This window comes from Diabrotica virgifera, chromosome 1, assembly GCF_917563875.1.
Source record: "Diabrotica virgifera virgifera chromosome 1, PGI_DIABVI_V3a".
In the NCBI taxonomy this organism is placed as follows: Eukaryota; Metazoa; Arthropoda; class Insecta; order Coleoptera; family Chrysomelidae; genus Diabrotica; species Diabrotica virgifera.
In genome coordinates, this window is record NC_065443.1 from 104,427,827 (window position 1) to 104,444,167 (window position 16,341).

Sequence of the window (16,341 nt, forward strand, 5' to 3'; positions counted from 1 at the left end):
GAAAATACAGCATGTTTTATATGTTCGTTCATGGGTATTCTTTCATTTTTCTTACTGTACGATTTTTTTGTTTCAGATATCCCAATCCTGAGATTAACTGTCCGCCATCATTTTTCGAGGCCTCAACTTTTGCGCCCTTTACAATATTAGTGCACATGCACAAATGAAAAAAGATATATTTTTTTTTGTACTCTGTAAGAGTTAGATATTAATATGTAAAAAGTTTTATGTTCATTTTTAATAAAGGTTCTGAGAAAAAAATTCTTGAAAAAATGATTATTTTGGTCTTCTAAAGTGTACTAGTACCTTAATGCAATAGTTCTTCTTGAAAACGGTTTGAGGTTATGTGTATTGTTTTGGTGAATATTTTCTGTTGTAATAATGAACTAATAACTAATTATTATGTCTTATCGAGTTTAATTCAATTAATTTGTTAATAAATTATTTATTAGTTTATATGGTGTTTCAGTTTTGACACAGTAAGTATACCTTAGCCTATAAGCTAAATTTAAAACAGTTAAATGAAAAATAGCAATACCAACAATACCCATACGAATAATTATTATTGTGTATTTTTAAAACCATAAAATGAAAATTAATCTAAAAAAACGACATAAAAACTACGTTTTTTATATCACCTATTTAAAACGTGATAAAAATGACGTCAGTTATGGTGGGACATATTCACGTGACTTTCGACGTCGAAAAAACGTGACAAACTGACATGGTTTAGTGATAACTATGACGTCTTTTCAACGTTTTGTAAACGTTGTTTGGTTGCTTGGGAGGTTCGCCCATGTCCGCTATTTATCGGCCAGTGTCTTTATAAATTTGTAGAAAGCTTAGGAAACAGATAGTTACCAAGGATTCTGCACTACGAGCTATACAGGATTTCCCTGTTTCTATATAATTTGTAATCGTTAGAAAAATTATAAGCATTTGCTACAAATAATCAAATTGAGTGAATTGGGACAAGATTACAGTTTTTCTTCAAACCAATCAGAAAACTTTTCTATTTAAAATTCTCACCTCTTTCTTGTTAAACTTTTCATGAGTAATCATTTTCCGAGAAAAATAAATTGAGGAAGCAGCGAGGAGCAAAACATCGTTTAAGGAAATTATTAGAATAATTTCCGCTTTCAGGACTAATGCAAATCCCGAAAGGATATTACACTGACGTTTATTCCTTACCTTGACGGTGAAGTTATGATGTTTTTAAATTGGGAAGGAACAGTCAAGATATGTACAAATCATATAAAATAAAATTGTACATATTTTTTATTTTGAACAAAAATACAGGGTGAATACAGTGACGAAAACGAAATATTATAAAATATTCCCATAGCTTTGAAAAAGCTACAATATTATCAGTTGGGAAATGCGAAATAACACTGCACTTTGGTTTCATTGTAGTAGTATTGGACGTCGGAAAAAATCATTTTAAGACGGCTGATTCTTTCATATATTGTTTCCTATGTTTCCTAGAACACCGTATCGGCCATCTGGCTACTGATACAGGCTGCGTTCATTACTGCGCAGCACACTTGTACAGGTAAACATATCGAATTTAAAATTATTGTAAGACGAAAAATTTTTTTGTCATTACTTTTTAAACATTATTAGAAATATGAACTGTAATTGCTAGACATTTCTGTGGTTTAAAAAGTAATGACAAAAAAATTTTTCGTCCTAAAATAATTTAAATGTAATATACAGGGTGATTGATGAGTAAGTATATATATTAATAGATAGCAATAAAAGATAATAATAAAAATTATGGCCAACTTTCAGCTTCACATTACGAAATTAGTTAGATTGTTACAGGGTGTTCGATAACATAGTGGCAGACCAAACTTATGTTTTTTTAAATGGAACACCCTATATTTTATTTTATATTCAAAATTCTCTTAACTTCCCCATCATAAAAATATAAAGGTTTGTTATGTTATATAGATAGGTCTTTTACAAAATTATAACCAATTTTTTATGAAAATCGTAACAAGTTCAGCTCCCTGTATAAATAAAAAAAGCACAACAGCGATGGTTTATTGGTGCCATATTTTTTTGTTGATTGTGAAAATTTTTAAGAATTGTTGATATTGCTAATTTTCCTTATATCGAATACAGGGTGAGTCAAAACGCAAGTACATTCTTTTCTCAGAAATTTTAAATGGAACACCCTGTATTTTATATTACTATCGAAAAATATCATTACGTACTTTAATTTTTGTATAATATTCCCTATGCCTAAATTTGTCAGTTTTCGAGATATTGTCATTTTTCAGAGCAAGTTATTAATTAGGGTGTTCTATTTAAAATTACTGTGATAATAATGTACTTGCGTTTTGACTCAGCCTGTATTCGATATAAAGAAAATTGGCAATATCAACCATTTTTATAAATTTTGACAATCAACAAAAAAATATGGCACCAATAAACCATTGCTGTTGTGCTATTTTTATTTATACAGGGAGCTGAACTTATTATGATTTTCATAGAACGTTGGTTATAACTTTGTAAATACCCTGTATAACATAACAAACCTTTATATTTTTGTGATTAGGAAGTTAAGAAGATTTCGAATATAAAATAAAATATGGGGTGTTCCATTAAAAAAAAAAACAAAAGTTTGGTCTGCCACTATGTTATCGAACACCCTGTAACATTCTAACTAATTTTGTAATGTGAAGCGCAAAGTTAGCTACAATTTTTGTTATTAACTTTTATTGCTATCTATTACTATAGCGGATCTACTAAGCTTTTTCACACTAATCAATTACCCTGATGTTGTGTTTACCTGTACAGGTGTGCTGCGCAGTAATGAACGCAACCTGTATCAGCAGCCAGATGGCCGGTACGGTGTTCGAGGAAGCATAGGGAACAATATATGAAAGAATCAGCCGTCTTAAAATGATTTCTCGAAAATGTTGCTAGCTTTTAGACTATATAGTCGGCTCGGAAATCGGCTAGAAAATTTAAAAGGAATATATCAAAATTCTGTTTGACAACTGTGAGTGCGAATACCAAAGTGTTTTAGGATATTAACAGAACCGTAATTTAGTCCAAACAAATTAATATATTTATTTACCCACAAAAATGAGCTGTTTTAACCAAATAATTTTTCAAATATGAGGTGCAAAATAATTTTGAATTCGGTTCCGCTAATGAACTTGCTTTGTTTGTTCTTAAAAGTAAAAAAAACGTTTAATTTCTCTTGAGTAATTTTTTTCGTCTAAATATTTTAATATCCATCGATTAATTTACAATGATTAATCTTCTTCATGTACCATGGCCTTTCAGATTCTGGTTACCATCATAGCTATTATAATTTTATTCACTGTCACCCTAAATAGCACGTTTATACCAACCATAAACCAATCTGACAAGTTCTTCAACCATGAGGTTCTTCATCGTCCTGGACTGAGTTTGCCTGCTATTTTCCCTTTTCCCTATAATATTTCGTAGCAACCTATATTTTGGACCTCTCATTCCTCCTTCTCCTAAGTGCCTTCTCTATTGAGGTTGGCGATCAATATGGCAAATTTCTCTCTGTTCTGGGCTTGATGGATTAAGTCATTTCCTGTTGTGTGGGTCCAATCTCTGATGTTTCGGAGCCAGGATTTCTTCTTTCTTCCTATACCCCTTTTACCTTCGATTTTGCCTTCTAATATTACCTGAAGCTGCTCAAATTCCCTATGGCGCATTATGTGTCCTAGATATGACGTCTTTCTAATTTTGATTGTATTGACCAGATGAGGACGTGTGTTCATTATTTCCAGTACTTCTTCATTTGTAGTTTTGCTGGTCCAGCTTATTCTTAGCATTCGGCGGTACATCCACATTTCGAATGAATTCAGTTTGTTGACGTCATACTGTTTTAATGTCCAGGTCTCACAACCATGTACTAATAGAGACCACACATAACACTTTAGTGTTCTCAATCTTATTGTGACTGATAGTTTGGGGTTACAGAGCATTTTACGCATATTCATAGAGCCAGATCTTGCTATTTCAATGCGTCTTCTAATTTCTTTTGAGTGGTCTAGCTGACTGTTTAGCTCTCTGCCCAGGTATATGAAGCTCTTTGGAACTCTGAAGGATGATACCATTGATTTGTATGTTGGGTGTAATTTGTTCATGGGGGTTCTTGTGGAATACCATGATTTTGGTTTTGGAAAGATTAATATCCAATACCTCTTATTACATGTACGGAATACTCCAACTTTCTCTTCTTGATGCTTTTTATAATTTCAGTAGTCTTGCTAAATAGAAAAAGTTAAGACATACAAATATCTGGGAACCTGGGTTGATGACAAAAATTACCAAAGCAAAGAAATTAAAGTCCGAATTGAAACTGCAAGGCAAGCATTTATAAAAATGAAGACACTGCTTACAAACAAAGACCTTCAGTTGCCTCTCAGATTGAGGGCTCTAAGATGCTACATATTTTCTATATTGCTATACGGAATGGAAGCTTGGACATTGAAGAGACAACACATAAGAAGAATAGAAGCGTTCGAAATGTGGTGTTACAGAAGAATATTGAAAATTCAGTGGGTTCAAAGGATTACCAATGTTGAAGTGCTACGAAGTTTAAATAAGGAGTTAGAAATTATGAAAAGTATAAAAACTAGAAAACTGGAATATTTGGGTCACATTACCAGAGGAGAAAAATATGAGTTGCTGAGAATTATTATGCAAGGAAGGATCCAAGGAAGAAGAGGCATAGGAAGAAGACGCATCTCCTGGCTGAGGAACCTTAGAGAATAGTTTAACTGTAGTTCATTACAACTATTCAGAGCAGCAGCCAACAAAGTGACCATAGCCATTATGATATCCAACCTCCGATAGGAGAGGGAACTTTAAGAAGAAGAAGTCTTGCTAAGACGTTCTAGTATTGTGGAGTTTCGAATCTTCTCCAACCGGGAAACTTTTAAAATTCTTCTATAGCACCACATTTCGAAAGCCTCAAAGCTATTTAGATCGATTTTATTCACAGTCCACGACTCGACACCGTAAAGTAAGACAGAGAACATCTAGCAGCGAAGTAGGCGGACCCTTAATCCCAATTTTAGGTCTCTGTTACATAATACCTTGGACATCTTTCTAAAATAAAAGCGCCTCCGGTATGCTCTATCCTAGATCTAATTTCTCCGTGGCTCTCTGCGTTACAATTTAATTGATATCCAAGGTAAACAATTTGATCATTGAATAATGGGCTGTTAAAATATCTTATCCCTAAGAGACTTCTTTGGAATTCTTCTGGAATTTCTTCAACATATCGAATTTCATATACCAAACATTGATACTGCCACATTGTTGTGAATTCTGACGGATTTCCGTTTCGACAATAAAACTTTTTACTGCAGTATGTCCCGAGTGATTCCCACAGGCTGGCTCAAGTCCCTTTGTCGCAATATTTAAAAAATACAATGTTAGAAAATGCTCAGAAAATAAATTAATTCGCCTAATGAGTCACACTTTAAAGATTTTCCAAAAATACTTTTAGTACATGTGGTGAGACCGCGCCCGTCTGAAAAAATTTCTGATGCAGTTTCTTTGCAGGATCCTATTCAAAAATGTTCCCTTTAAACAAATCTGAAGGGTGCCGGGCGGAATTTTTGGGTAGAAATTGTTTAAACAATTTTTTTAAACAAATACCAAAGGTCACATTTTCTTGCTCTGGAACATATTTTTTAGATTTTTTGGGTCATTCTAAAGAAGAAAGGTTTCCTGTGATTTTTCTCAAAAACTGATAGTTTTCGAGTTGTATGCGATTTAAAATCTAAAAAATGCAAAGATGCTCATTTTCTAGACTTAAAAACTCATATTTAAATTGGTATTTTTGCGGTTGCCAAGCTCTTAAATTGTAGTTTAAACAATCATTTTCAAGATTCTGAAGAGATAGCGGGTCTAACTTCAATTTAGACCATTTTTATTTAATTGCTAAATATGCGTGTCCATCCGATTTTTTTGCCGGTGCGGCACGCTCTATTTCAACAATCTCCTATTTTCCTCCAAAAAATATTTTTTTTATATTCTTTGGGACATTCTAAATAAAATAGTTTTCTTGTCATTTTTCTCAAAAGTTAATAGTTTTATAGTTACAGTCCCTGGCCATATTATTATGACCACCTATGAATTTTTACAAAAATCAACTATTCCACTAAGTACGTTTTGTTTAAAATATGATTTTTAAATTTAATTTTGTTATGCAATGTTAATGTTACTCATTAACTATAATATATTTAATAATAAACAGCAATAAAATATTTGAAAATATTACATATCTTATATTTTTTTAAAATTTTGTTCAACTTCTGACCTTAATCAGATGGAAAATATTTGGGAGCTTTTAAGAGAAATTTCCTATAAAAAGGTCACTAACGAAATTGTTTTGATGAAAGGACTAATATATCGTTGAAAGCACAATGACAAATTGAAGCAAAAAAAATTTAACTGCATTCAAAGTATGCCAAGACGGGTACTAGCGGTAATCAAAGTTAGAGGGGGCTCAGCAAAATATTGAAAAAATAAAAATATGTGATATTTTTAAATGTTTTATTGGCGTTTATTATTAAATATAATACATTTAATAATAAACAGCAATAAGCCATTTGAAAATATTACATATTTGTATTTTTTTAATATTTTGCTGAGCCCCCTCTAACTTTGATTACCGCTATTACCCGTCTTGGCATACTTTGAATGCAGTTAAATTTATTTTGCTTCAATTTGTCATTGTGGTTTCAACGATATATTAGTCCTTTAATCAAAACAATTTCGTTAGTGACCTTTTCATCAGAAATTTCTCGTTTTAAAAGCTCCCAAATATTTTCCATCTGATTAAGGTCATAAAGGGAACAAAATATTAAAAAATATATAAATATGTAGTATTTTCAAATATTTTATTGCTGTTTATTATTAAATATATTATAGTTAACGCATAACATTAACATTGCATAACAAAATTAAATTTCAAAATCATATTTTAAACAAAACGTACCTAGTGAAATAGTTGAATTTTGTAAAAATTCATAGGTGGTCATAATAATATGGCCAGGGACTGTATAAGTGATTTAAAATCCGAAAAAAGCAAAAATACACATAATCGCTTATAACTTTAAAACTATTAACTTTCGAGAAAAATGACAGGAAACCTATTTTATTTAGAATGTCCCAAACAATCGAAAAAATAAATATTTTTCGTAGGAAAATAGGAGATTGTTGAAATAGAGCGCTCCGCACCGGCAAAAAAATCGGATGGACTTGCATATTATTTAACAATTAGTCCCGTTTTCAGACGGGAGCGCTCTTACCACATAGACTATTTACAACAGAATAAGACGCAAATGCGAAGAAGATCTCGAAGACAGCCAATTCGGTTTTAGAAATGCTATGAGAACCATGAAGGCACATTTTGCCCTAAATATCCTGTTGCCGTGATCAAAGAAAATATGTATTTGCATGCTTGGTGAATAGGTCTGGATCCCGCGTATGAAAAAAAAGTTAATTAATAGCAAGCTGAAAATTTGTTAATAGCTTAAGGGTGTCTAGTCGATAAACTTTGATATATGGGAACACTGGAACAGGGGCAGTTTTAATTGTGGAACAAGTTAAAAATTTGGAACGGTCACACCACGAAAACGGCACATTTATTTTGTCCGACAGAATAGACTTAAACTCTCCGAACAGAGATTAAACTCTCGTGCAAAAATCAGACTGCTATTTATCACCAAATGGGCGTTTTATTGAGTGGAACATGTAGAATATGTCAAATGACAGGAATTATGACCTTACACCGTTAGGTAGAAAGGTTTAGATTATATATATATATATTGATGTGATCTTGATTATTGATATGAGATAATATTCTTATATGTCACTTAATTTAATCAATGTATTAATACTAATCTAATTAATTAACCAGATCACATATCAATATGTTTTCAATCTCAGGGCGAATTATAAATTAATTACTTACTTTCGTGGCTTCTAAATATTTCTTAATGGTTCCTAATCGGGATAGAAAAGAAAAGAGTAAAAAAAATACACATATGGGTTACAATTATAATCAAAATATTTTTTATTTTATTTAAAAGGCAATCAATGCTTAATATTTGCTATTTCTTATTATTCTTAAACATAACATTTACAAATGGGAATCTTATTTCCTTTTGGTTTTCAATTGAAAGTTTTTATTAACATTTAACTATTAGGAGTTATTAGGAACAACTCTATTTAAGTTTGATGAAGCTTTTCTGATATTATTGATTATGTTATTCAATTTTTTATGTGGAATTTAATACGAAACCCATACATTCATGTCCAAACAAATGAGACTGACCTTTTTCTGGTGAACTGAAAATGTCCTCACACAAGACCCGTTTCCTGCTATCCTTGGCTGCGATCAAACCTCGTCCTGGCTTCCAGTAATGTTCTCCTTTGAAAAACTAGCTCGTATAGCTCTCGTTCCTGCGTCTGTCGTGATGCTGTGTTCTACCTTTCTCGAAACTGCTATCAGCTACCGGGACACTCTTGGCTCAAGGAGGTTCTTTTACTCTCGACCTGGCCTACTTCTCGTTCCACGATAGATACTCCACACTCACGGAACTACATCGGCTTTCTCACTCTCCGTACACTACCGTCTACTACTCGACTTCACTTCTCGACAGCTCAAAACATTCTGATCTCACTTTCTCATCCATTCCCCTACTTTCTAAATATCCCTTCCAGATTCACAAATCAATCTTCCACCACCAACTCTCATTCGTAATATTCCTCAAAACCAATTTTTTAATCTTTCTAAATATGCTTAATGGATTTCAAAAGAAAATATTTAATTCCCATTCTAAAATACTTTCTAACTATTTACAAATTTTAATGACCTATTCTCTCTTTCAAATGAGTCTTATTTAGCATAGGCTAATGATCGAAACCTTCCGCGAAAAACGATAATGAACTATCATCTATTTCACTGAGTTTTATTTAGCATAGGCTAATGATCGACCTTCCGAGAAGAACGATAATGGTACGCGTCATTCACTTTGTTTATCTAAGCACATTGTTCCGAGTTTCGTACGCTTATTCTAATCACTTCTTAAAATTAAATATAACAATTTGTTGTATACAGGTTGTTCTAAATTTATATGCCCGAGGTTGAGAAAATTAAAAATATTTTATATTAAAGTGAATTTTGTTTATAATTATCAAATTTTAATTTTTATATCAAATAGAAATATAACAATATATATATATATATATATATATATATATATATATATATATATATATATATATATATATATATATATGCCATGTGATAAATATCAGTCTGATTTTTGCATGAGAGCTTAATCTCTGTTCGGAGAGTTTATATCTATTCTGTCGGACAAAATAAATGTGCCGTTTTCGTGGTGTGACCGTTCCAAATTTTTAACCTGTTCCACAATTAAAACTGCCCCTGTTCCAGTGTTCCCATATATCAAAGTTTATCCGACTAGATACCCTTAGGCTATTAACAAATTTTCAGCTTGCTATTAATCAACTTTTTTTTCATACGCGGGATCCAGACCTAGAACTTTTAAAAGGCATTAGACAAAGTACAGGATGTAAAATTAATGAAGCTGTTAAAAAATATAGCAATATATTATGACAAAGATATTCGTGCCGTTAAAAATTTGTACTTGAATCAAACGGCCATCGTAAAAATTGGAGATAACTACACCGACAAAATCTTCAATCAACGGGGAGTCAGACAAGGTTGCATTTTGTCCCCAACATTGTTCAATGTTTACTTGGAGTACTTGGACCAGTTATTTAAAAAGGCACTTGAGAGACTGGAAGAGCCATATGGAATAAAAATCAACGGGGAACTACTTAATATAATTAAATACGCTGACGATACAGTAATTCCGCAATAAAATATTGAATGTCTCAAAATTGTGCTTGATCCTATTCACGAAGTAGAAGATAAAATAAACTATTAAAATAAACTGAAGCAAAACTAAATTTTTAGTTTTTGGTCGTAACCTAATCAGAGATACAGAGACGTAAGACGTAACATCCAGATACAGAGCTTCATAAATGGAATCCAAGTTGAAAAAGCTCATAAAATAACATATTTGGGAACTGTCATAACGGACCAACTAGATCAAGATATAGAAATAAAACGAAGAATACCAATGACTAGAACAACTTTCATGAAAATGAATTTGATATGATTATTGACATGATTATTGCAAACAAATTTCATTTGTTTGCAATAATCATTAAAATAATTAAAAAAATTAGTTTGGTCATTTCTTAAATCTTCAAAAAGTATATGATATAAACCTACTTCTTCTCTTCTTCCATTGATTGGATGCACCCAATGTAGGCGATTACGTCTCTGTCTTTTTTTAAGGCAATAAATTAACCATAAAGCCAAAAATTTTGCCCGACTCATTCTACGCCCTGTGCTCTCTACGACAATAAGATGAATACTGTCATAAATTGTGAAAGTCCAGTGAGCACGACAAACTATCGTACGACCGTTTGTCGTGACGACCAAAGTCGTAAAGATGAAAGAGGCATTAGAGTCTCTCTTCGGAAAGGAAAATATAGTCCAATAGACTCAGATGGGGAGGACATGTGATACGTATTAACGACAGTCACCTTATAAACAGCGTGTTTTGAGAAATTCCAGATGGAAGGTCTATAGGACGGCCTAGAAAAAGGTGGAAAGATGCAGCCAGAGAAGGTCTGGAGAAAATGGGAGTGAGATAATGGGAATTAGTGGCACAGGACCGACAAAAATGGACGGCAATAGTAAACGCGGCAAAGACCCACGAAGAGTTGTAAGGCCACTGATAATGATGATGCCATATTTTCTTTAAAAAAGAATGTATCGAGACATTAGTGTTTTTGAGATATGCTATAAAGCAACTAAAAAAATTAATATAATGTTAATAAAAAAGCAAAACAAAGCTACATTACTATATTATACCTTTTAAAAAACGAACATATCACCAACCATCAGCTAGCTTAATAAAGTTTTAAGCTGACATAACTTCGGCATTGAGTTTCTCTCGAAAGTTCTAACCAAATGTACCCTTTCCATTAAACGACGTTGTTTTATTCGAACTAAAAAAGTACATTTTAACTTTCTGCATTGAAAATACATTGTGGTGCAGAAAATCGATCCTTCCCATCCATCATCTATTACACACAAATAATGTTGTGAGTTCGCTACCATTGAAGCGAAAAATAACTATTGTATATATGTCCAGTATGTACGAAATGTTTAAATTGGCTAAAAATGTTGAACCCATCGCTTTTTTTTCGAAAAATTCTTAATTAGGAACATGCACATGTTCCTGATTACCATTTAATTAGTTCATACAATATATTTATAGTAGGGGAGTATGCTAAATGTGCAGTCACTCGAGCGCTTTGGGTACCTATTGGGTTGTTAAGAGTAGGTCCTAAAACCAAAAAAAGTTAAGTACAGTTTTCCATTTTAGTTTAATTACTTTCCATTTTTAATTTAATTTTTCATTTCCAACAATCGTTTTTTCCGAATAACGCCATCTATCCATAATTCGAAAACATGTTTCGAATAAAAGTTACTCATTTTTACGTAAGGAATCCAAAACTGCAATAAAAAAAATGGAGACCAGAGGGATGAAGAGAGAGTATAACAATATAAATCTACAAGAAAGACGTAAAGACAGATCCTACGAACTACCGAGGAATTACCCTACCCAATTCTACTACATCAAAATTGAGTTGAGACTTCTGAGCTTCACTGATGAGGCATAAGGATGCTGAAATAGCTATATGGAGATGGTGGTCCAACTCTGAATCAAATATAAACAAAACCTGCCTTGATCTTTTTTATCTATATCAAAATTATTGACAAAAATTCTATCCCAAAAAATATACAAGCAAGTCGGTGTATCGGAAGAACAACAGGGTTTCCACCCAAAGAGATCTACAATAGACGCTATCTTCATCATGCGACAATTACATAGTTGAGAAATTAATAGAACTCGAAAAGCCCATGTTCACATGCTTTGTAGATCTGAAGCGGCATTCAATATATTATGATTGAAGGACATAGTCACTCTCCTTGGAAAGAAACACATAAAAATATAGAAACATAATCAAAGAGCTCAATAGATCCAACAAAACAAGAATAAGAAATAGGAACTATACACTAATAATAACTATTTAATTTGATAGTGGATGAATTTCCAGCTAGTGTTAATAAAATGAATCAGGGGTACGTACAGAATGGGTAACCGAACCATGAGAATACTTTGCTACGCAGCTGATGCTATCTTAATAGCCGAAAACGAAGATGACTTCCAACGACTACTACAAAGATTTAAAATAACCGCTGAAAAGTATCATCTGAGATTATCAACAGAGAAAATCCAATCGATGGTAATATCCAAGAACCCAATTAGATGTAAATTAGTAGTGGACGACCATAATAATCGTATAGGTGATGGATTGTAGGTACCTGGCTGTGGAAATATCTAGAGACAGGCATATGTGACAAGAAACAAAACAGCAGGCAACGAAAGCAGAGAGAATATCTGTTTTCCTGAGGGATATCTGGCGGAATAAATATATGAGCACGGAAAGTAAAGTCCACATTTATAAGACATGTGTTAGACCCGTACTGACATACGCAGCTGAAACAATGACTGAGACAACAAAGACCAAACAAATATTGAGAACAACAGAGATGAAAACCCTAATATCCATAAGAGGTAATGGTAGGGGAGCCCAAGCTGGGATTTTTGCAGTTACTCGAGCGCGTCAGATTATCATATGGGGAGAAACCTGGTACCCTGAAGATGTACCTCTACCATATATTGGCTCTTAACACAGGGGAATTCGTTAAGGGAGGCCTGAAAAAAAAATATATTCTTAAAAAAACTCGAAATTGTCAGATTAAGATAAGGTAAGTTAAGTACATGCAATAGAGTGTATATTTCAAAAATCTGACGATTTGAGCCGGGCTTAAAGAAATGGGTGAGTCCCAAAATTTCACAAGAAAAAAGCGAACATTTCGCGAAATGAACGACAGATCGAAAAACTAAAAAATATGTGCTCAATATTTTTTAAAAATCTATCGAATGATACCAAACACGACTTCCCACGGAGAGAGGTGGCGGGTAAATTTAATATTTTAAATACGAATCCCGCGATATTTCGAGATATCAACATCAGATCGAAAAACTGTAAAATACACTTATTCAATATTTTTGAAAAATTTTTCGAATGGCACCAAACACGACACCTCACGGAGGTGGGGTGGGGGGTTACTTTAAAATCTTAAATAGGAGCCCCCGTGTTTTATTGCAGATTTGGATTCCCTATATAAAAATAAGTAACTTTATTCGAAACATTTTTTCGAATTATGGAAAAATGGCGTTATAATCGGAAAAAACGATTGTTCGAAATGGAAAATTAAATTAAAAAATGGCAAGCGCCCACTAAAATGGAAAACTTTACTGAACTTTTTTTGGTTTTAGGACCTACTCTTCACAACCCAATAGGTCCCCATAACGCTCGAGTGACTGAACATTTAACATACTTTGCTGCCCTACTATAACACACTTAAAAATAGGATACGAAACGAAGACACATTGAGAGGGCTAGGCGTTCAAGACGTAGTGAGATGGACAAGAGCACGACGACGCATGTGGAGAGACCACGTAGATCGGATGGACCATAAAAGTATGACTAAATGGGCGAAAACACAGAAGCCCAACACCAAGCGACCCATAGGAACAGCCAAAAAACGATGGTACGAGAGCTGGAGCTCCTAGAGCTTCACGATATTCGATAAAAATATCGATATTGTATTGATATCGTATCGAAAACCAATACAATACCGATATAATACATACCTGAGCAATATTAATGTCGATACGATACTCATTATCTGAAATCAATACAATACTCTTGTATTGTCGATACTCTTGCCTCGATATTATTGAAAATAATATAAACAAAATTCTTATTTAATTTTATCTGCCGCATTGATAATGACAATTCAGACATACAGGGTGTTTGATAAAGAATGAGCCATAGCTTAACCCTAGATTCCTGAGCTTAAGATAGGTCAATTTAAGCTAACTTACTTAGTACGAAAGTTGATAATATCCGAAATACAGGGTTTCAAAGTTAAACTTTTATTTTATTTATTCTTGAATATTTCCTGACAAGCATGGGATAATAACAAGAAATTTGGTAAGCGGGGGATTTTTTTGGGATGAGAAATGTAAATCCGCCACCAAAAATGGTGTATTGCCCAGAGGGCGACACATACGTCTTTCAGCGCTCATTTAATACGTTCAATTTTTTTTATCCCCCACTCTGCACACTTTTTGAAGCAAAATTTTTATTTTTTTAATATTTTTACGTAAAAAAGGAATACTACATTCATCTCGCTAAACTCAACTGTTTTCGAGATAAACGCATTTTAAATCTGCGATACAACATAATTTTTTGAATAATATTGTAGTTAGCCCCGAAAAATAAACTTAGAACAATAATAATTGTGCCAGTTCTTATATTTATGTCATTGCATTTTAAATTCAATTTGAAGAAATTTGCGATACATTTTTGTAAATTTTTATGTTTTTTTTTAAGTTTAAAAATATTCAAGAATAAACAAAATGAAGGTTTAACTTTGAACCCTGTATTTCGGTTATTGTCAACTTTCGTACTAAGTTAACTTAAATCGACCTATTTTAACCTCAGGAATCTACGGTTAAGCTATGGCTAATTCTATAGCAAACACCCTGTATATTATATTGAAAGTCTTCTCCTTTAAGCTCTGTCTCCGTTCCAAAAATGCTAAATGTTAAACAGTGGGTTATTAATGGTATTGAATCTTTCACGCAGATTTTTCAGCCAGGAATATCTTCTACTTCCTATTGATTTTTCCCCCTGATTATTTTCTGGCTAAGTTATTCAAATGTCATGATTTATCATTGCCCATAAAAGTCAGGTTACTGCGATGTTATATCTTTCCTATACTGTTGTACGGACTTGAGTCGTGGACTCTCACAGACACCACCTGCAAGAAAATTGAGGCTTTTGAGATGTGGCTTTATCGTCGAATTCTGAAGGTATCTTATACCGACCACGTTACTAATGAGGGTGTTTTGCTGAGAATGCAAAAAGAAAAAGAGCTGTTAACCACAATAAAAGGAGCCAAAATCGAATCCCTTGGTCACATCATGAGAAACAGCGAAATATATGGACTACTGCAACTAATCTTGAAAGGAAAAGTGGAGGGAAAACGAGGACCAGGAAGGCAAAGGATTTCCTGGCTGAAGAATCTACGCACATTGTTCAACACAACAACCACAAGTCTTTTTAGAGCAGCAGTGTGTAAAGTACAGATTGCCATGATGGTCGTCAACATCCGAAACGGATAGGCACTACAAGAAGAAGAAGATCATATTTTATATATTTTATAAATATAATATATTGTACATATTTTATATAGTTTATATTCCTTATATAATTTCTATGTTTTAAATAGGTATTTTTTATATTTATTTATATTGTAGTATTAGCAGCTACCGACCTCGCCCTTTCAATAATCTTCTTCTTAGGAGGTCTAGCTAGGGGTGCGTTTTACGGAACCAAATTATCAATGCTTGATGGATTGGTAGGTTTACCACTTGCTGGAGCCTTTAATTCCATGGCAGTGATGGCTACAGTTGGTGTGACAATAGGTAAATTTTCCTGATACCTACATATACAGTGATGAGCGCACTAATAACCGGCAAAATAACGCAAAAGATGGAAAACATATTAAGTTGTGAGATAAAAAGAGATGAACCTAGTGAAGGTGTTAAATTTAGCGATAGTAACTTATAGATTGACATTATATTGATTGTTTCCCACCTTATTTCTTTTTATCTCACAATTTAATGTTTTCCATCTTTTGCGCTATTTTGCCGGTTATTAGCACGCTCATCACTGTATATATATATATATATATATATATATATATATATATATATATATATATATATATATATATATATCAAGCAGTAATTCTTGAGGATGCAGTCAATTTTTGGCCCACAAGACAAAGAAAACTCTTTGACTTACTGTCAAGCTTTCGAATTTATTTTAATTCTTTTTCAAGACATCTGTTGACAAAAATATACAAATATAAAAATTATGTACTTACAATTTTCTTAATTACTTACTAGTCGTGAGATTACATTGGAAAAATTAGGAACTTTACGAAAAGGACAATCATGCACATATAAAAACTCATTTTAAATACTTCAATTATGTTGTCATGTTTGAAATATG

General features: G+C 32.8%; 1 protein-coding gene across 2 annotated transcripts in view; it reads left to right on the plus strand.

Moving 5' to 3' along the window:
• The window catches only part of LOC114325336 (uncharacterized), a 119,783-nt gene that overhangs the window by 22,861 nt on the left and 80,581 nt on the right, over nt 1-16,341 (plus strand). The window contains exon 3 of one of the 2 annotated variants that reach the window (XM_050642717.1): nt 15,582-15,749. The exons of the other annotated variant lie outside the window; for it this stretch is intronic. Coding sequence (XP_050498674.1) covers nt 15,582-15,749 — 168 coding nt within the window. The remainder of the gene's footprint in view (nt 1-15,581; nt 15,750-16,341) is intronic. 2 annotated transcript variants of the gene reach the window in all.